Raw genomic sequence first — 20,434 nt, 5'->3', positions numbered from 1 at the left:
ACACAAACACACACACAAACACACACACAAACACACACACACACACACAAACACAAACACACACACAAACACAAACACACACACAAACACACACACAAACACACACACACACACACACACAAACACACACTCACACACATGTGCGCAGCCACTGCCGCCAGCCGCACAACCTTTTACTGCAACATTTTGACGGGTTCCACCTTTGCCCTGTTCAGGACAATGTTGGAGAGATTATGTGGGGAAGGGGGGGTTTAGGGTACACCCCTCTGTAGAACTTCAGGTAAAGTGTAGGGAGAGAGGGAGGGTGGGCAGTCTGTCATTTGGAGACGGTGCCTGTTTAATTACTGTAAACAAAAGATGCGATCACTGCTGGAAGCACGTCTTTGATGTAATGTTTCCATCGGGACTGGGAGATCTCCTTCGGATAATCCGATTTTTGGATAATTGGTATTCGGCTAATCGAGTTTCCTCTGTAATCAATTATCCGAACGAAATAGTGCCTGCCCATCTCGTTCAGATAATCAAAGTTCCTCTGTACTCAATGCACTGACCAATAAAGGCAAGCATACGAAACACCTTCTTCACTACCCTGTCTACCTGTGACTCCACTTTCAATGAACTGTGAACCTACACCCCAAAGTCTCTCTGTTCGACAACGCTTCCCAGGATCTTACCATGAGTCCCCAGAAATTACCTGGGTCCCTGAATGCAGTGACAATAGCTGTTGCCTCCTCCATCTCAAATATTGGAACTGTTGATGGAAAAAACTATGGGAAAGGTTCTAATTTTATTGAGTTTTTGGTGAGCCTAATTATACAACGCAAATATTCATAACAAGTCGTTTACAGCTAGAAGCATTTTAGTTTCATTTGAATGTTGTCATTTGTAAAAAAAAAACAATTAGCTGTGCCATTGCAGAGTTTACATTTATTGGTCTCTGGTAGAATTTCTCTGCATATGATGTGTCTGATGTACAGACTTGATTTGGACAGATCAAAGAGATTTCTGGGGTCTGAATCTTTGAAGCACAAATGGTCAATGGGTCACTGACTGCTTTTTTACAAAACAACATTGAATTGTTCATTCCTCTTCAAGTGACAAGCACATATCTGAGGAGCATTGAAGGCTTCTCTACAGGGGAATGAAGCTAGAAATTATATGAGCTTTACCCTGAAACGGTTTGCATTGTGTTTGACATAGGAATGGAGCAGCAAGTGCCAGCAATGACATCCTATGATACAAGTCATGTATATGCCAGTGTAAAAGGTTCCATAGGATTTCTTGTATTTTTTTGACTCTGTGCTATCGGTTACTCTTATTTAGAATTCAAGAGTTGGAACTGTCAGAGCAAAGGCTTCTGAATAAAATCAACGAGTTAACTTCCAAATCACAGCAATCAATGACCAGTGACCCACTACTTGCAGGGAAGCTTCGGAGTCTGCAAATTTCCGAGAAGAGTCTTAAATTTTCGGTAAGGCTCATTCTAAATCCCGTCATCCATTTTTCTTGCTCGTCCAGACAATCTGACATGGAGCAATTATCCATTATCCTAACCTTCACCCAGGTGATGTTTTTGTCGTGTTGGGATACAGTCATTGAGTCATAAAGATGCACAGCACGGAAAAAGACCCTTCGGTCCAACCCGTCCATGCCGACCAGATAGTCCAACCCAATCTAGTCCCATCTGCCAGCACCCGGCCCATATCCCTCTAAACCCTTTCTATTCATATACCCATCCAAATGCCTCTTAACTGTTGTAATTGTACCAGCCTCCACCACTTCCTCTGGCAGCTCATTCCATACCCATGCCACCCTCTGAGAGAAAAAGTTGCCCCTTAGGTCTCTTTTATATCTTTCCCCTCTCACCCTAAACCTATGCCTTCTACTTCTGGACTCCCCAACCCCAGGGAAAGGACTTTGCTTATTTATCCTATCCATGCCCCTCATAATTTTTGAAACCTCTATAAGGTCACCCCTCAGCCTCTGACGCTCCAGGGCAAATAGCCTGTAGAGCTTGAGGATTTCACAAGTGGGAATAGGATAGAGAGGAGATCACCTTTTGAGCCAGCCCCAAACAATTACGGTGCAAATTCTAGACAATGTGATTCCCTCTTCAGCTTCCTAGACACCAGCAAGAACAACTACAAGGGCACTCCCAAGAGAGACATTAAAAACATTAGGCTAATTTAGATAAAAAACAATTCTTAGAACATTCCTCTCTGACTCCCTCAAAGATGATCCAGTAAGTTCCAGCAGACTGGTAGGGAGACATCTGTCTGTATCTTGGGAGATTTGATTTGATTTGTTATTGTCACATGTGCCGTGATACAGTGAAAAGTGTTGTAACCAGACAAGTCGTACCTTACATAACTATATCAGAGTAGTAGGACAGAATGCAGAATATAGTGTTACAGCTACAGTGAAGGTGCAGAGAAAGATCAACGCTAATATATGAGAGGTCCATTCATAAATCTGATAACAGTGGGGAAGAAGCTGCTCTTGATTCTGTTGGTACGTGTTTTCAAACATTTGTGTCTTCTGCTTAATGGAAAAGGGTGCAAGAGAATGTGACCAAGGTAGGAGGGGTCTTTGATGATGTTGGCTGTTTTTCCGATGTAGTGGAAGTGTAGGTGGAGTCAATGGATGGGAGGCTGGTTTGCTTGATAGATTGGGCTGCGTTCACAACTCTTTGTAATTCCTTGCGGTCTTGGGTAGAGCAGTTGGCATTTCAAGCTCTGATGCATCCAGATAGGATACTTTCAATGGTGCATCTATGAAAAGCTTCCACAGATAGTTATATTAGTTACACTCAGGAACTCACTGAACTCTCTTTAGCAGGAATATGTTTCTTGTTACATAAGCCAATAATTTGCACCAGTAGTTGATGACTCTGTGGATAGGTTAGTTACTATAGGAATTGCACCCAAACAAGGCCTTGTCCTCATGTGACATTAATCTTGAAATATGACTGGAACCTGGAGCTTCAAAACTCGGAGTCAGCGACACGATACACTGCACCACAAGATCTCCCTCAGCAATAGTTTGTGTACATCTTAATTCACTGTTAGCTAATAGGTCATAGCCTAATAGAAAAGGTCACGGTACTAAGACTCATGTAGCTTCTCTTATCAGAGTGTTTGTGTTTAGCTTCTGCCTTTGTATACATGTTCCTTGTAACAATTGAACTAACTGGGGCTCACAATTGATCTTTTAAGGTGTTCTTTTTTAGCATTGCCTTATTATTTGCCATCCTTGAGTTTTTTTCCCCCTAAAACAAGATAGGACACTGAGAGAAAGGAGCATTAAATTGGGTCAGTTGTGAATAAATAAATGTGATGTCAACATGCCTGTTTCTGTTGCCAATGACCATCTCACTGAAAAGTTCTATTCTATTATATTGTGATTGTATTTTAACTCCATGTGAAATAAAACAGGCAGAGAATTACAAAGGTATTGGTTAGTCCTTTTTATTTTCCATATGTAAAAAAAGTTCTGTATTTAATGTTTGTTCTTTGAAACATTAATGATCTGGTTAGGAAAAAGAAACTGTACTTTTGGGAAGTTTTCTCCCGGCATGTTTTACTGTAAAGAAAGAGTAATCAAAAGACTCAGGGATGCCATGAGAATCACTGTCCAATCGCACTTGTCAAAGCAAGTATTAGTAAAAGTGATTATCACCCAGTCTTTGTGGAGGTCAAGTCCCATCTTCACACTAAGATTGTGCTCCATCATGTCATGTGGTACTAATAGGGATTGGTTAAGACCAGTTTTAGCAGTTCAAAACTACTAGGCAGTCTGAGCCATCAGTTTAATTGTAATACTCAATCTGTAAACTCATGGCCATCCCATCCCTCCCCAAGAAGCTGAGTAGCTCTGTCTGTTCTCTGTTCCGATTAGTAGAGTGAATGATTTCAGAGTAATTCTGACTATTTGAAATACAATATATAATCTTTAGTGGAGACCTAATCTCACCTTATATCACTTGCTCTGACAGTGACACCCAGGGTAAGTTATTGCAGAGCTCTAACATGTCTCCTCACTATTCTCATCTTCCTTTGAAGCTTGCTGAAAAGGAGAAGTCCGAAGAGATGCTGAAGGGAAAACTGTGGCGTTTGCAGAGTCAGCTCAGGATGAAAGAGGATGAGATGAAGAAGCAATCTGAGTACTTTGAGCATTACAAGCAAAAGCAGCAGCAGCAAATGGTGAAGCTGAGGGAACGGGAGCAGTTCCTGCACAGCCAGATCTTCAAACTGGATAGAGAGAGGATCGACCTAAATGCGACCAGTGTCATCCTGAAAACTGAGCTTCAGCAAGCTACGGCAAAGTTCACGAAGCTGGAAAACGCACATAGCAAAAGGAGTAAAGATCTTTCTGAGCACGATACTGAACTTGTCAACGTGGCCCGTTCCATGGCAGAAAGAGAAAACCAAATCAAAGACAGTATTCTCGTGCTTCAGGATGACCTAAATAAGCTTTTAGAGAAAGAAGAGGCAACTAACGTGGAAAGGGAACAACTCAGGGAGAGACTTCAGCAAGCCGAAGACAATGAGGACTTCCTTATACATAAGCTGGAAGACTTCCGTTCACGGATCCACGAGTTGAAGTTATCGGAGAGCAGTCTGCAAGAGCAAACTGAGGAACTGGAAGAGGAGAATGAGAAGCTTAGAGCAGAACTAAAAGAAATTCAGGAGAATGAAAATTACCTGAAAGAAGTGCTAGAAGAAAAAGAGAAACTGGAGAGCTTAGTCGAGGAGAAGAATAAACTGCATAAAATGACATTAGTAAGTAATAATGTTGCCGAATGTAAAATACCTAATTTAGAGTTCTCATTATTTTTGTTGTCTTCCACATTTAAACATTATTATTTAAAACTAAACCTGCACTCCAAAAAGACGTGTTATTTTAATCTCTCCACATCTCCTTCCTAATGCTGATTATTTGTGCTTCAGTATTATTCTCGTGATTTCATAGCACTTCCAAGCAGAATTGCTGGATACTATTTGGGGTGGATATGCCAAAGTGAACCGTATTTCAAGGTGAGCGTGAAATTCCCGTAGAGTTTAGGGCTGATGGAGGATGCATCCATCCAAAAATTGGTGGATGCATTTGACTACCATGGAACTGATCTGCCAGGCCTTCTGCACGAGTATTATATCTGACTTAAGCCTGGAGAAATGACAGACAGGTTATCCAATTGACTGTCAAACCAGGAAGTGGTTGACTTTACAAGCTTTTACTGTCCACTAATGTGCTTGCAATTTCTGCTCTTAACTATAATAATTGGAAAAATGGGTTTTGGCTGTGCTGCTGTGAAATGTCTCTGTAAGTCACCTTGCAGTGGTTCCAAGCAGGTGAAGTATTTCTTCCTGCAAGTTTCCTATTTTGGAAAAGGTGCCATGGTGTCCAAAATGACCATTTTGCTGAACAAAGAGACCTTGGAGTGCAGGTCCATAATTCCTTGAAAGTAGAGTCGCAGGTAGATAGGATAATGAAGAAGGCATTTGGTATGCTTTCCTTTATTAGTCGGAGTATTGAGTACAGGGGTTGGGAGGTCATGTTGCAGCTGTACAGGACATTGGTTAGGCCACTGTTGGAATATTGCATGCAGTTCGGGTCTCCTTTCTATCAGAAGGATGTTGTGAAACTTGAAAGGGTTCAGAAAAAATTACAAGGATGTTGTCAGGGTTGGAGGGTTGTGAGTTATAGGGAGAAGCTGAATAGGCTGGGGCTGTTTTCCTTGGAGAGTTGGAGGCTGAAGGGTGACATTATAGAGGTTTATAAAATCATGAGGGACATGGATAGTTTAAATAGACAAGGTCTTTTCCCTGGGGCGGGGGAGTCCAGAACTAGAGGGCATAGATTTAGGGTGAGAGGGGAAAGACTTAAAAGGGACCTGAGGGGCAACTTTTTCACACAGAGGGTGGTGCATGTATGGAATGAGCTGCCACAGGGAGTGGTGGAGGCTGGTACAATTATAGCATTTAAAAGGCATCTGGATGGGTATATGAATGGGAAGGGTTGAGAGGGATATGTGCCAAGTGCTGACAAATGGGACCAGATTAGGTTCGGATATCTGATCAGCATGGATGAGTTGGACCAAAGGGTTTGTCCGTGCTGTGTATCTCTGTATCTCTATCACTCTACCATATGTGCCATCATCTTCTGTCCATTTGCTCAGACCTTGTGCTTGCCTTGACATTGGATGTTTTCTATATTGTAAATAACTTAGTATATGGGATTTAGTTACTTGTAAAGAATGTTTGGTGTAAACGGTTGTGCAGACAATTAGGTAGATTCTTTAATGTAGCCTTGAATTAGAGCTCAGGTCATTGACACTGAAGGAACAGCATCACATGGTGAGGTCATAAAGCATATGGTGGGCAAAAGTATTAAAAATGCACAAATAACCCAAACAATAGAGTTTGCAAAGAGTGTATGGCTGTTGCAGGTTACAGAGATTGGAAGGGATGTGTCTGTGGAGGCATTTGCACGGAAGATGAGAATGTTAAATTTAGACACTCAGTGCCCCATTTCTTGCTTCTGCTGCCTACCCTAAAATGAAGCCACCTATGGATTGACTTCACCATCACTAAAGTGGTCACCAGCAACAGCCATTTGGACCAGTGCCCTGTGGCATTCTGATGTGGGTGCAATGGCAAGAAAGCCAAGCCATTTCTCAACATCCCTGCAAGCACCTCTCTGGAGAAATCTAATCACATCGTTTATACACTTGAAACATGTAACTACTGTAGTTCAGAAAATAACAACACATTTGTGGTAGACTAATTTATTTTAGTCTTGAAATGAAATAAATTGCAAGATGTTAAAATCGCCACCTGTTTATTTTTTATTCCAGAATAACAGTGAACTCCAGTTAAATTCTGATGAAATACCAGGACATGAAACTTCGTTAGAGGTCAGAGTAAACCCCTGTTTTACAATTCAGATCTTTTTGCGACCATACCTGTTGAGTGTGGTTTCTTCTGAATTCTTTTTACTCACTTTATTCCTTCTGCACAAGGGACTGAATGAATGTAATAGTTTTATCTGTGCATGTGTCTTACTCACTGAACAATTGAACTGTGTTTGACGGGAGTGGTAGGAAGGATAATGTGGTTAGAAATTAAACCCATTCTTACAAACTCACTGGGAAAGAATATTGGTACACTAGCAGCAGCAGATATGCTGTGTGTCAGTTTCTTCACTGCTGACTCAGACCAACGTCACCCTTTACTGATTTGCTCTTAGGTCAGAGCATTCAATCTTCTGTGCGATAATTTTATGTTCAGATTATTGAAAAATTGATGACTGATGATTAAGCTCTATTTCAGAAATGAAGTCCAATTGAAAGCAAAAATACTGGTTAAGTAAGAAACATTTATCCTCAAAGCACTTGGAGACAACTGACCGAGTCTATTTAATGGAATATAGGTTGGTTTTCGTCATATCTTGACTCATAATTATCCATCAAAAAACATTCTGTGGGACAACTGAAATGAGATGATTTAACTCTGGGGATCTGGAAACTCCACCTACCCTGAAGATCACTATCCTATTCAATATTAACCCATCAACTAATATCACTGAATCTGATTGTTTGGTCATTATCACATTGTAGCTTATGGGATCCTGTTTTGTGTAGAATTTTTCTATGTTCTTTCACACGATGTTAGTGTCCCTGGCCAAGGCTGCATTTATTGTCCATCCCTAATTGCCCTTGAATTGAATTGCCTGCTCAGCCATTTCAGAGGGCAAGTCAGAATCAAGAATGGCAAATTCCCTTCCCTAAATAAAATTAAGGCAACAGATGGGTTTTTACAGCAATCAGTGATAGTTGTCATGGCCACCATCACCAACACTAGCTTTATATTCCATGATAATTTAATTCAAATTCTGCCAGCTCCCATTGTTAGATTTGAAACTCATTCCCAGAACATTGGTCTTGGAACCTGGATTACTTGTCAACTGACAGCTGCATTTTCCCTATTTGTTTTCACATTTCCCTCATTACAACAGAGACAATACTTCAAAGTATTTAATTGTGTAGAAAGTGTTCTAAGCTTGAGAAAGTTTTTATTTCATCAACTGAAGACACTGGCCTTGATTTTCCTGTGTTGGGGAGTGGACAGAAGTAACATTTGTGGTTGTTATGGGAGTGATGGGAACTGGAGAAGTGACCTTGGATCCACTGAGTTATGTCAAAATACCAGCATGCTTCAGGGCAGGTTCAAAGTGCAGCTGTCCTTTCCGCCATTGTGCTGTGCAAACCATGAAACATGCACACATGTGATTAGAATTGTAATTGAGAAAACATTTTGGAAAAATAGAAGATCCAGCTGTGTGATTCTGAGGCACTTTGTTGAATACCCAAACACCACCTTACAAATTGAGGGAGAATGTTACACACTTCTTTGAGCCATAGAGTCCTGTAGCACAGAAAAAAGACCCTTTGGCCCATGATGTCTGTGCTGGTCAAAAACTATCACCTGATTATTCTAGTCCAATTTTTCCAGCACTTGGCCCATAGCCTTTATATCTATGCATTGCAAGTACACATCTAAATCCTTCTTAAATATTATGAGGTTTCTGCCTCTATCACTCTTACAGGCAGTGAGTTCCAGACCCCATCACCCACTGAGTAAATACATTCTTCCTCACACCCTCTCTAAATCTGCCCATTACCTTAAATCTGTGCCCCGCGGTCATGAATTGCTTCACCACTGGGAAAGGTTTCTAGTATATTTATGCCCCTCATAATTTAGTGCATCTCAATCGTGTCTCCTTCATCCTCTGTCTTCTAGCTTTGAGGAAACGACCCCAGTCTATTGTAACTAAAACTTACCAGTACAGGCAATAGCCTGATATTAACTCTGCTGTCAGATCAGGATAGAAATTACATGTCCCAGAGAAAGTCAGTACTCAGTGGTGGTGCTACTGATGTCAAGACCAGTTCAAGATGCTCAGGAAGGTAGGCTCTCCACCTACACTGAGCTGGTTGCAGCCGCTACAATTCTTGGGAGCCTCTCTTAGCCTTCCTGGTTGCATTGGCTTTAATTTGCTGGGCTCCAGGGTGGGTTTGGAAGTTGGGGGCAGGGGGACGGAGGGGTAACTCTCTTAATTGGCTGTTTCCCCAAAATGTTCATCCAGAGTCCATCCACAGTCATTTCTGGAATCCAAATGCACAATGACCTGATAGAAATAGTACCTATCGAGATTTCATCTAATTCGGAAGACAGTTATATAATCCAAATACATAGATAAGGAATGAGTAGCCTAAGTGGACTTTCGAGCTTCCTCCACCAACAAAATTGTGGTTGATCTGCTTGTTCCTTCATCTATACTTCCTGGCTTAACCCCAACTGCCTTTAATTCCCTCGTTACTCAAGAATCTATCTCCCTCTGCCTTAAAAAAGTTTTGGTGACACTGGCTTCACTGCTGTCTGGGGAAGGGTCTCTAGGGAAAAAAGTTGCTCTCATCTCCATCGTAAATGGGAGACCCCTAATTTTTAAACTCTAGATCTAGTCTCTCTCACAAGGGGAAAGGTCCTTTTTTTAAAATAATTTACTCTGTCAAATCGCTCAGGAACATATATGTTTCAATAAGATTGCTTTTCATTCTTCAGAACTCCAAGTAATCCCTAACCTCTCCTTATTGGATAGACTACACCAAATTAGTCAAATGAAAATGTTTTTCACCCAGAGTGGTGGGGGTCTGGAATGCATTGCCTGGGAGGGTAGTTAAGGCTGGTAACTTCACAACATTACAAGTACTCATCCAAGTACTTTTTGAATGTTATAACATTCAAAGCTAAGGGGCTGATGCTGGAAAGTGAGACCTGTGTATATTTCTTGGTATTTTGGTACTACAGACTTGATTGGCTGAATTCGCTGTTTCGTACTGTATGGTTCTATGAACCTACTCTGAAATATTTCTAATGCAATTATGCAATCTCTCAAATAAGGAGGCCAAAACTTTACACAGCAATCTTAATATGGTTCTATATAGCTGTAACACAACTTCCCTAATTTTTATATTGAATTCCACTTGCAATAAACAACGAGGGGATCTGAAGAAGAATCATATTGGTCTGGAAATGTTAACTTTGTTTCTCTCTCCAAAGAACCGCCAAACCTGATGAATATCTCCATCATTTCCAGTTTTTACAGCAATATTCCATATTTCTTCCTAATCACTTGCTGGACCTGCAGACTGATAACTTTTGGTGGTTTATATACTAGATCCCTCTGTTCCTCAAAGCTCTGTAATGTCTTTTCATTTGAATAATATGCTGCTTGGGTCATTAGCAAACTTAAAAACAATACTTGATCATGTCATTCATGTCACCAATACAGATTTTAAGTAGTCAAAGCCCCAGCACTATTACATTGGCTCGCTACTTGTTATACCTTGCCAGCTAAAATATGACCATTTATGCCTACTCTGTATTTTCCTTTGGCTCTCCATAAGCAGTAAGCTCTTATTTTGTGAAGTAACCTTTCATGTGGCAGCTTGTCACATGTCTCCTGGACCTTTAAGCACGGTACATCCACAGATTTCCCTTTCTCAACTTCATTTGCTACTTCCTCAAAGAACCCTAATAAATTAGTCAAATCCACACAACTATGTTACCCCTGCCAGATTGCACTGAGATATTCCAAGTAGCCTGCTGTTATTGTCAATAATAGATTCTCGCACTTTTCTTTAGATAGATGTTAAGCTAACTTAGCAGGTCTGGCTGCATCTGTGGAGAGAAGTCAGAGTTAATGTTTCAGGTCAACTGACCCTCATTTTCTGCTCGAGGGCTGCGGCCTTCTGGACTCAATATTGATTCAATAATTTTAGGGCTTGAACTCTCCCATGTCTTTATCCCAAGTCTAACTCACTAGGCATTGTTATCACAGTCTGCTAATAAACACAACCATTGTTAGTACTAATAGTCCCCATTAATAGCTTTTCACCCTCCTAGCCAGATCATTATCCACTCCTTTGTCTGTCCCAACAGTTCTTCTCTCTCTCTGAGCTCTATTCTCACCTAACATTTCCTCCTTACCCCTTCCCCCCTCCCTATCTTCTGCATATCAGCTGACACTTTCCTAACTACTATCAATTCTGAGGAAGGGTCACTCGATCTGAAATGTTAACTCTGACTTCTCTCCAAAGATTCAGCCAAACCTACTGAGCTTTTCCGGAAGTTTCTATTTTTGTTTCTGATTTACAGCGCCTGAGGTTCTTTCGCTTTTTATTATGCTAACTTGTCTGTTGTTTCCTGCTTTCTGTTTCTCACCTTTCCAATATAGGGGAGACTCTACTTGTGTGTCAAGAAATACTTAGAGGAAGTCGATAATCGATATAAAAGTAGAATGGAACTGCAGTTCGTATTTTCCAATGTCAAAATAAATCAAATGTAGAATGCTATTCTTTTAAAGTTAACAAGAATCAATTATGAAGATTGATCCACATTTAACAAAACAACTGAATACAATGGATGCGTAATCTGGTTTCATTCTCCCTCGCTTTCTCCCAGTTTCCAAATCTCTCCAAGACTTTGTCCCGTTCTAGCTCTGTAGTCTCCTTCATGTTACAACCTTTTGAAATATCAGAGCTCCCCAAACTCAGGCCTGATGAGCATTCTGAAATGCAGCCACTGCATTGATGACCGAACCTTTGCCCATTAAGGTGCCGTGCTCTGGAAATCCTTACTGGAACCTCTCAACTTCTCTCTGTTCCTTTAAGGTGCTCTTAAAAACCTACCTCGTCTATTGAAAGAGGATATAAGCAATTTATTGGTCGATGCCTTAATATTGTCGTGTGGCATAGTGTCAAATTTTATTTGATCACATTTCTCTGAAGAAAGCAGCTTATGTTATCCTGCTACGTGAGAGGAACTATAAATGACTCCACGATTTGAGACAAATGTAAGCTGTTATTGCAATAAGAAAATCCATTCCTTCCCTCAGAGGTGCAGTGCTGGAGCTCAATAATTATAACTTTTAATTCACTTTATAACTGATGTGACTAGTTCACAAAATCTCCACATGACACTGGAAGGGAATTTCATAAGGGACATAAAAAACTCCTCCATGTCCAAGACTCATCTACAAAAACATGGGAACCTAACCAATATTAACACATACTAAAGCAACTATGCATGTGGTAAGAGGGAATTTGAGAGCGTGAAACATGTTGTCCCGTAATTTTGAAGGGAGAATACAGTCCCACTGCCATATTATTGTCGATTGCTGAAATTCTTATTTTTCTGCTTTAGGTAACTTCCAAGTGTAAGCACCTGAGCAGCATCTGCAGTGCAGTATTTCAGCACATGGTAAGCTCAGACTCTGATAATTATTCTGCAGAAAGTTAGTGCAATTCAGTAGGAAAATAATGCAAAAATTGTGTCTTATTTGAGGTTATTTGCTCAATTCCAGTGATGCTGGAGAGCAGCTGTGTTTATCAGTGTTTTCAGCTGAAGGTGATTATCAAAGTTATCTCAGTAACTTGTGGGTGTCAGATTGATACTGTCTTACCCAGTGTAACATGAAAATATTGAGTTGTTATCTGAGTAGAAACAAGTAGCAGGTTTCAAACATAGGCGAAAGTGAGGACTGCAGATGCTGGAGATTAGAGTCAAGAGTGTGGCGCTGGAAAAACACAGCAGGTCAGGCAGCATCCGAGGAGCAGGAGAATCGATGTTTCAGGCAAATGCCCTTTATCAGGAAAGAGGCTGTGAGCCGAGGAAGTGGTGCGATTGGGGAGGGGGTTGAGGCTGGGGTGGAGATAGCTGAGAGTGCAATAGGTGTATAGAGGTGGGAGTAATGGTGATAGGTCGGAGAGGAGGGTGTTTAGGGAGTGGCGATGGAGGAGGACCTGCATGACCTTGGCAGATTAGGAGGGAGAGTTGAAGTGCTCAGCCTGGAGGAAGAATGCCTCATCTTCCACCTCGCGACCCTCCACCCCACGGCATCAATGTGGATTTCACCAGTTTCCTCATTTCCTCTCCCCCCACCTTATCCCAGTTCCAACTTGCCAACTTGGCACCGCTCTTTTGAACTGTCCTACCTGTCCATCTTCCTTCCCACCTATCCGCTCCATCCTCCTCTCCAACCTATCGCCATTACCCCCATCTCCATCCATCTATTGCATTCTCAGCTACCTTCCCTCCCCATCCCCATCCCCCTTCCATTTATCTCTCCACCCCCTCAGCTCACAGCCTTATTCCTGATGAAGGGCTTTTGCCCGAAACACCGATTCTTCTGCTCCTTGGATGCTGCCTAACCTGCTGTGTTTTTCCAGCACCACACTCAGGTCTCAAACATACCTCATCCAGAATGGGAATTGAACCCACATTGTTGACCACATGCCATCAATATAGATATTTTTAAAAGACTGTCCTTTTGGTAGAATAAAAAAGTAAGTGACAATAAACATAAGTCATTGAACCATGAGTTATAATCTGTGTGATTAATTTGTTGGGAATTCCAAAACTTCTTCCCTCTGTTGCCCCATTTTGAAGCTTAAACATTATCCGAGTGAAAATTGAGAGCGGGAGTACAGCTATATAATGGTGATAACATGGTTAGAACTCTGGAGTGGTTATTGCTGCCTCACATTTCACAACTCCAAAGTTTCATCTGACACCACACCCCCTCTTCCACTGGTCCTGCTGCCCCACCCCCAACTTCAGGGAGCATTTTTCAAATAGATATGTCGAAATTCAAAGTTCAAAGTGGGTTAGGCCAAAATGAACATTCAAACTCTTTACAGGCCACTGCAAACTCTGCCAAAACAATTGTTGAGAATGAAACTTTGCTTTGGCATTATCACAGTTAAATTGATGTTGTGTTTCCTTGCCCTTGTAGGATGAGGAAACCTCGCCAAACAGATACAGAGACCTAAAGAACTCCTTAACTCACTTGCGATCCCAGCTGCAGGTAACTCAAGAAATAGGAGTTTCACCTTCAGCAACACAAGTATGCTTTGTACCCCTTAATACTAGTGTTGGCAAATGAATAGAATTACACTATTAAATGTAATATACTTTTCCGAACTGGTTACATGAAACAAACAAGCAGATATTTTCCAGAATTTTCAAAAAGGCCTTCTATGACATTTTTTTGTGATGAAAGTACCAGATTTTCCTCTGCTACAGAATCAGAGCTTTTCCTCTCTGTTGGAAGAAATTCCTGCTGCAAAGAAGTATCTTTGGAAGTAATTAGTTTTATAGTCTCAGATTCTTTTATGTAGAAGTAAAGTTGGCTGGGGCACTTTGTCCTTCCAGAGAGCTGGAACAGAAGCTGGGGATCCCAGCTGATGAAGTGAATCCAAGATCATGACATTAATTGCGTCAATTATGCACTTGTGTGATGGCCAGAAGTATGAAAGCTCCAGCGGCCTATGTACATCCCCTTTGAGAAGCTAGTGATCAAGCCTTTCAGATTTGGTTACACAGCCAATCACTTTGGTTAGGTCAGCTTGCTGTATGGCAAAATGTCGTATTCTTGCACTAGCATTGATATGGGTGACATCCTTATAAATTAGCTATCAGCTCTACATTACTTTTCCTGTTGTGTTGTTTCCAGTAATACACTGCACCTCTGCTACAGATCAGTTTAATCTACTCTCATACTACAGAATTTCTCTTTAGTTCCAAATAACAAATAGGACACTCAATTCTCCTGTGGAGAGCTGGACCTATATAAGTAATATTTCTTGAAGTTTATGATGGAAAATAAATGCTAATTTTGTGCATTCTTTTCTTTCTGTCGTCTAAATCCCCAATGTGTATTAAAATTGAAATACTGCACTCTCTGGTCAATTGCTGTCTTTCAGTTTGAGAAACTTGCCTACTCAGGGTCACTGATTTCTGCCATAGGTCTTCAAGCAACCATTTGCTACCCACAGCTCTTTGGGGAAATAAGGCAGGATGTTCCATATTATAGTGTAGGATTGTCTCCCATTGCTTTCCTTCTCTGCCTTTTCTCTGCCCCACTGTGAAGACACTGTGACTCAAAGCTTGATGTAGCCTCGTGGATGAGTGTTACCATTTTAGGTCATTATAGCACGTTTCTTCCAGTTACTTTAGTACGTTTCTTTCGTATCAATGCTGCCAAATACAAAGAGAGCTGACAGTATTGAGTACCATGGGTGAAGAGATTGACTCAGCATTCAGTTTTGACATGCTGATAGTAATTGAGAAGATAATGCATGGCTCATATCCATCACTTGAATATTATTATTGTAGTATTGGGTATACTCCTGGTAAGAAATTAGAACAATGTAAAAAAAAAAGATCTTGCCTTATCCAGTTCAGCTGAAAAATTGAAAAAGGAAGGATGCTATTTGAATGAACAAGAGCTTTATGGTTTGATATGTTTTGCTGTAAGCTAAAGAAAAATTAATTGTAATTATGATGGGCATGACCAGAGTGCCCTCAAATGTCACATCATCCTGACTTGGGCATGTGTTGCATTCCTTCGTTATAACTCGGTCAAAATTCTAGAATTGCCTGTTTATTGCAATATGGACTAGAAAATACTGAAAGATGAGGGGTCCATGTAATCAGCTCAAGGTCACCTAGGGTTAGACCTTGCTAAAAACAGTGACATGTTAATAATGAATGAAGAATGACTTGTTGAAGCAACCTTTTTAGATTGCTGGTTGAAAAACATAGTCTGAGTTATTGCTCCAACATTGGTAGCTTTTTAAGAAAGTTCAGTAGCTGTTTTTTTAGATTAGATTACTTACAGTGTGGAAACAGGCCCTTCAGCCCAACAAGTCCACACCGACCCGCCGAAGCGCAACCCACCCATACTCCTACATGTACCCCTTTTTACCTAACACTACGGGCAATTTAGCATGGCCAATTCACCTGACCTGCACATCTTTGGACTGTGGGAGGAAACCGGAGCACCCGGAGGAAACCCACGCAGACACAAGGAGAATGTGCAAACTCCACACAGTCAGTCGCCTGAGTCGGGAATTGAACCCGGGTCTCTGGCGCTGTGAGGCAGCAGTGCTAACCACTATGCCACCGTGCCGCCCACGGTGTTGGTTTCTGTGTGGTCTTCTTGTGAATGGTAGCCTTCTCTTCTATTTTATTGACTAAGTTAACCATAGAGTCATGGGGATGTACAGCGTGGAAACAGACCCTTCGGTCAAACCCACCCATGCCCTCCAGATATCCCAAACTAAACTAGTCCCATTTGCCAGCACTTGGCTCATATCCCTCTCAACCCTTCCTAATCATTTTTCCATCCAGATGCCTTTTGAATGCTATAATTGTACCAGCCTCCACTACTTCCTCTGGCAGCTCATTCCTCACACGCACCACCCTCTTTGTGAAAAGGTTGCCCCTTAGGTCCCTTTTATATCTTTCCCCACTCACCCTAAACTTACTCCCTCTAGTTCTGGACATGCCCACCCCAGGCAAAAGACTGTCTATTTATCCTATCCATGCCCCTCTTGATTTTATAAACCTCTGTAAGGTCACCCCTCAGTCTCTGATGCTCCAGGGAAAACAGCCCCAGCCTATTCGACCTTTCCCAATAGCTTAAATCCTCCAACCCTGGCAACATCATTGTAAATCTCTTCTGAAGCCTTTCAAGTTTCAGAACATCCTTCCGATAGGAAGGAGACCAGAATTGCACACAATATTCCAACAGTGGCCTAACCAATGTCCTGTACAGCCGCAACATGACCTCCCAACACCTGTACTCAATTCAGGTTATTTGAATCAATAAAGCAGTTACAAATCTGATTTGTTTTTCTTTCAGATTTAATCCACCACCTCCAGATTTAATGAGTATAATTTTCCTATTTAGAAAGTAAACTGAGAATTGATCACCTGCGTGATCTTAATTTCCAAAGGAAGTAAAATATGGGGAGTTTGTATAAGGGGCTGGTGAACCATTCTGCCAGTTTCGAACAGAAAAGTGAAAATTACCTTTATTCGTGGCAAGGATCTATGCCAGATATTAATTATGTAGATGTTCATAGGTTACATAGAAGGCTTCAGTTCAAAAAGGATCCACTAACTTTTAAGTATTTTGGTCTCAATCAGAATGGAGACATTTTATTTCGAGAAGAATTGTTGCAGAGCAAGTGGGCAGCTGTTCTGGACTCAGCTCGGAACAAAACCACTCAGACTCCGTCCATTGGACAGTGCGTTCAAGAGGCCTTGATCATTGCAAGTAGGTCTTTGTACATGACATTACATGCTTCAGTCAACCTCCTTAATCTCTTTAATCAATGTACATCATATTGTCAATTATTGTATTTGCTATGGACTTGTTGTACGGTAAAACGATGATTTTCCATGACACCAAGTGAGGTTTAATGTTTTTGTTTCAAGAGGCTTAAACATTTCAGTATTACAAAATATTCCACATAAATCTTCTCTCAAAGCTTCTTTATTTTGATGCAATTCATGTTTAATGTTAAGTAATCTCTTTTCAAGCATTTTTCCAGTATATCCTTACTGAAGGTTTTGGATGGACACTACATTGTCTTTTAGGTCACCTGCCTGGGTTGCAAATGGATCTTGCATCCCCCACAGTCAGGAAACCCTTTACTGCCCAAATATGCAGTCATACACCATGAGCCAGGGATCATAACAAAGAAGGGTCTTTTGCGTGTCACCTGGATGCCATAGTTTCACACGGGTTCTCACATGTGTATCTTCCTTCCAGGAAATGAATGTTCTGGTGAGGCAGGTCTTTTTGTAAACTGCAAATCCGTTCTGTTTTTGTGTATAAATGTAAAATGTTTATAACGGTCCTTGTTGTATTCTAAATTAAGAGGGCATGTCACACTGTTCCTGTTCATGGCCTGTGCATTTTTTTGTTTGACAAATTTCTGAGACTAGCCATGCCAAAAATAGGAGAGAGCTCTCTTCCTCTGTGTTTGATGTCCATTCCAGATTTCAGCAGTTCAAGTTGAGTATTAACTGGAAAGAAAAGTGAAGACTTGACCTCTGAAACGTCAGCAGCTCTCTCAATTAAACCTCCTAGTCTGCCTTACTAGATATAATGTGGAGCTGCCTGTGTTGGACTGGGGTGGACAAAGTTAAAGATCACACAACACCAGGTTATAATCCGACAGGTTTATTTGGAAGTACAAAGCTTTCGGAGAGCTGCTCCTTCATTAGGGAGTTAGTGGAGTAGGATCATAGGACACAGCATTTATAGCAAAAGGTAATAGTGTCATACACATAGTTTCCTCACCTTCCCTCTCCCTACCTCATCCCAGATCCAACCCTCCAACCAGGCACTGCCCTCTTGTACTGTCCGACCTGTCTGTCTTCCTTCCCACCTATCTGTTCCATCCTTACCTATGACCTATCACCATCACCCCCACCTGCATCTATCTATCACTTTCCAATCTACCTTCCCCCCAGCCGCAGCCCCACACCCCTCCTCCTATTTATCTCTCAGCTCCCTTGTGCCCCTCCTCACCACATTCATGATGAAGGGCTTATGTCTGAAACATCAATTCTCCTTCTCGAATGCTGCCTGACCTGCTGCGTTTTTCCAGCGCCCCACTTCTCAACTTCCAAATAAACCTGTTGGTGTATAACCTGGTGTCGTGTGATTTTTAACTTACTGGATATAAACTTCTGATAAATTCCTCCTCATCTCTAATTTCAGACTAATATGTTTGTTTATGGGGATATTTTAACTAAACCTCCTTGTCTGGTACTGATGTTAATGTGTGAGAAAACTGACTGGATCAAATTTGCAATGCTAGGATACAGATGTTCTATGGATTTAATTTATCGTGATTTAAACTTAATATTTTTACATAATTTGTTAAGGTTTCCTCTGATCTTCATTGATTTTAAAAAGTAGAGCACACTCCTTCCTACCAGTTTGGGGGGAAAAAAATGAAACATATAACTTGTTTGAGGTAGTGAAAATTTTAATACATCTTGGTCATTTTTTGTGTGCTTTTCAACAGAACTGGCTTCTGAAAGTGTCTGCGATTACCCAAAATTATCTGCAGCTGTGAAGGAAGGACATATAATCCCATTTCTTGAAGCAAACTCTTGTCTGTTAGCAGATCTAATGCAGGTTCTTAGAAGCGGGGATGTGGAGAAGGTAAGGAACACCTCCGAGTAAATTTAAATGTAGATGAAAAAAGTTCCAATCACTATCATTTTTTTACATATTTGTTTTACTTCATAACTAAGTATGCTGTATGAATCTGACCTGAGGTTATAGCAGTTTGAACCAGATGAAGAAAACTGGAGCAATTCTTGGTTGTCCAGCATGACCATATTTCACCTTAATGCCCACAGCGTTCACTAAACATTTCAAATGCATAAAATAAAATTCAACAATAATGATTTTGTCATGTCAATGTAAACTAAGTAATGCCAAATATTATATTTTCAGTGAATTTCGAGTCACTGTTGCAACAAAACTGCTTCGAAAACAAAATTTCTAATTACTATTTCAGCTGAGGAAAATGGCAGAATTCAAATTTTTCATTCTTGGGGAAAGAAAGTCTATCCCTGTGTAAAAACAGGCCTAGGAACATAACTCAACATTTTGTCAAGAGATCAGCCTTATGATTGAGTCTGGTCATTGAACTTGAAAGTCTAATTGAAAAAGTGTTTCTCCTGAGCTGAAAAGATTTACATCGATGGCTTCAATATTATTCAATAAATAAACACTAGTTGTGTGAAAACCATCTGTTATAATGCCATAATTTGCTACAATAATCTATCATCCAAGAAAACAGCTTTCCAGCTACCAATCTTCATTTGGGATAAACCATGGTCTTACCAAACTAATAAGTCTGTTCTCTCATTAGATTGGTGCACAGAACTGGTGGTGGTTTTAACCTGAGGGCTATCATGCTTCAGGCGAGGGGAGAAGTTGAGAAGAAGAGTCCCTTGTAGTAACCTCAGCCAGTACAGGAATTGAACCCACATTGGTTGCATCACTCACCAGCTATCCAGCCACCAGAGCTAACCAACTCCATTGTTTGGGATTCAAGTTGTGTAGTAACATTGTAACTGATCCTTCCTCGAATGGTTTACTGGAACAGTGGCTCAGTGGTTAGCCCTGCTGCCGCATATCACCAGGGACACGGGTTTGATTCCAACCTCAGGTGACTGTCTGTGTGGAGTTTGCACATTGTCCCCGTGTCTACGTGGGTTTCCTCCGGGTGCTCCGGTTTCCTCCCACAATCCAACGATGTGCAGGTTAGATGGATTGGCTATGCTAAATTGCCCGAAATGTGTAGGGATGTGCAGGCTAGATGGGTTAGCCATGGTAGAGATGGGGAGGGATGTGGGTCTGGGTAGGATGCTCTTCAGAGGGTCAATTGGCGGAATGGCCTGCTTCCACACTGTGGGGATTCTCTGAGTCTAAACTTGGTTGATGGCATATCCATTGGAGTTAGACAAAGTAGAAACTCTGGAGGATTTAGATG

General features: G+C 41.1%; 1 protein-coding gene across 1 annotated transcript in view; it reads left to right on the top strand.

Annotated features, from left to right (window-relative positions):
• LOC122539250 (golgin subfamily A member 6-like protein 22) overlaps positions 1–19,840 on the top strand; it is a 34,583-nt gene extending 14,743 nt beyond the window's left edge. The window contains exons 3-10 of the mRNA XM_043673952.1: positions 1,324–1,471; positions 4,062–4,781; positions 6,857–6,916; positions 12,267–12,323; positions 13,858–13,929; positions 17,058–17,187; positions 18,953–19,092; positions 19,811–19,840. Coding sequence (XP_043529887.1) covers positions 1,324–1,471; positions 4,062–4,781; positions 6,857–6,916; positions 12,267–12,323; positions 13,858–13,929; positions 17,058–17,187; positions 18,953–19,092; positions 19,811–19,840 — 1,357 coding nt within the window. The remainder of the gene's footprint in view (positions 1–1,323; positions 1,472–4,061; positions 4,782–6,856; positions 6,917–12,266; positions 12,324–13,857; positions 13,930–17,057; positions 17,188–18,952; positions 19,093–19,810) is intronic.
• The last annotated feature ends 594 nt before the right edge of the window (positions 19,841–20,434 follow it).

Source organism: Chiloscyllium plagiosum, chromosome 32 (genome assembly GCF_004010195.1).
Source record: "Chiloscyllium plagiosum isolate BGI_BamShark_2017 chromosome 32, ASM401019v2, whole genome shotgun sequence".
NCBI lineage: Eukaryota > Metazoa > Chordata > Chondrichthyes > Orectolobiformes > Hemiscylliidae > Chiloscyllium > Chiloscyllium plagiosum.
Note: the sequence above shows the minus strand (reverse complement) of the source record. Positions and strands in the feature narration are given on the sequence as shown.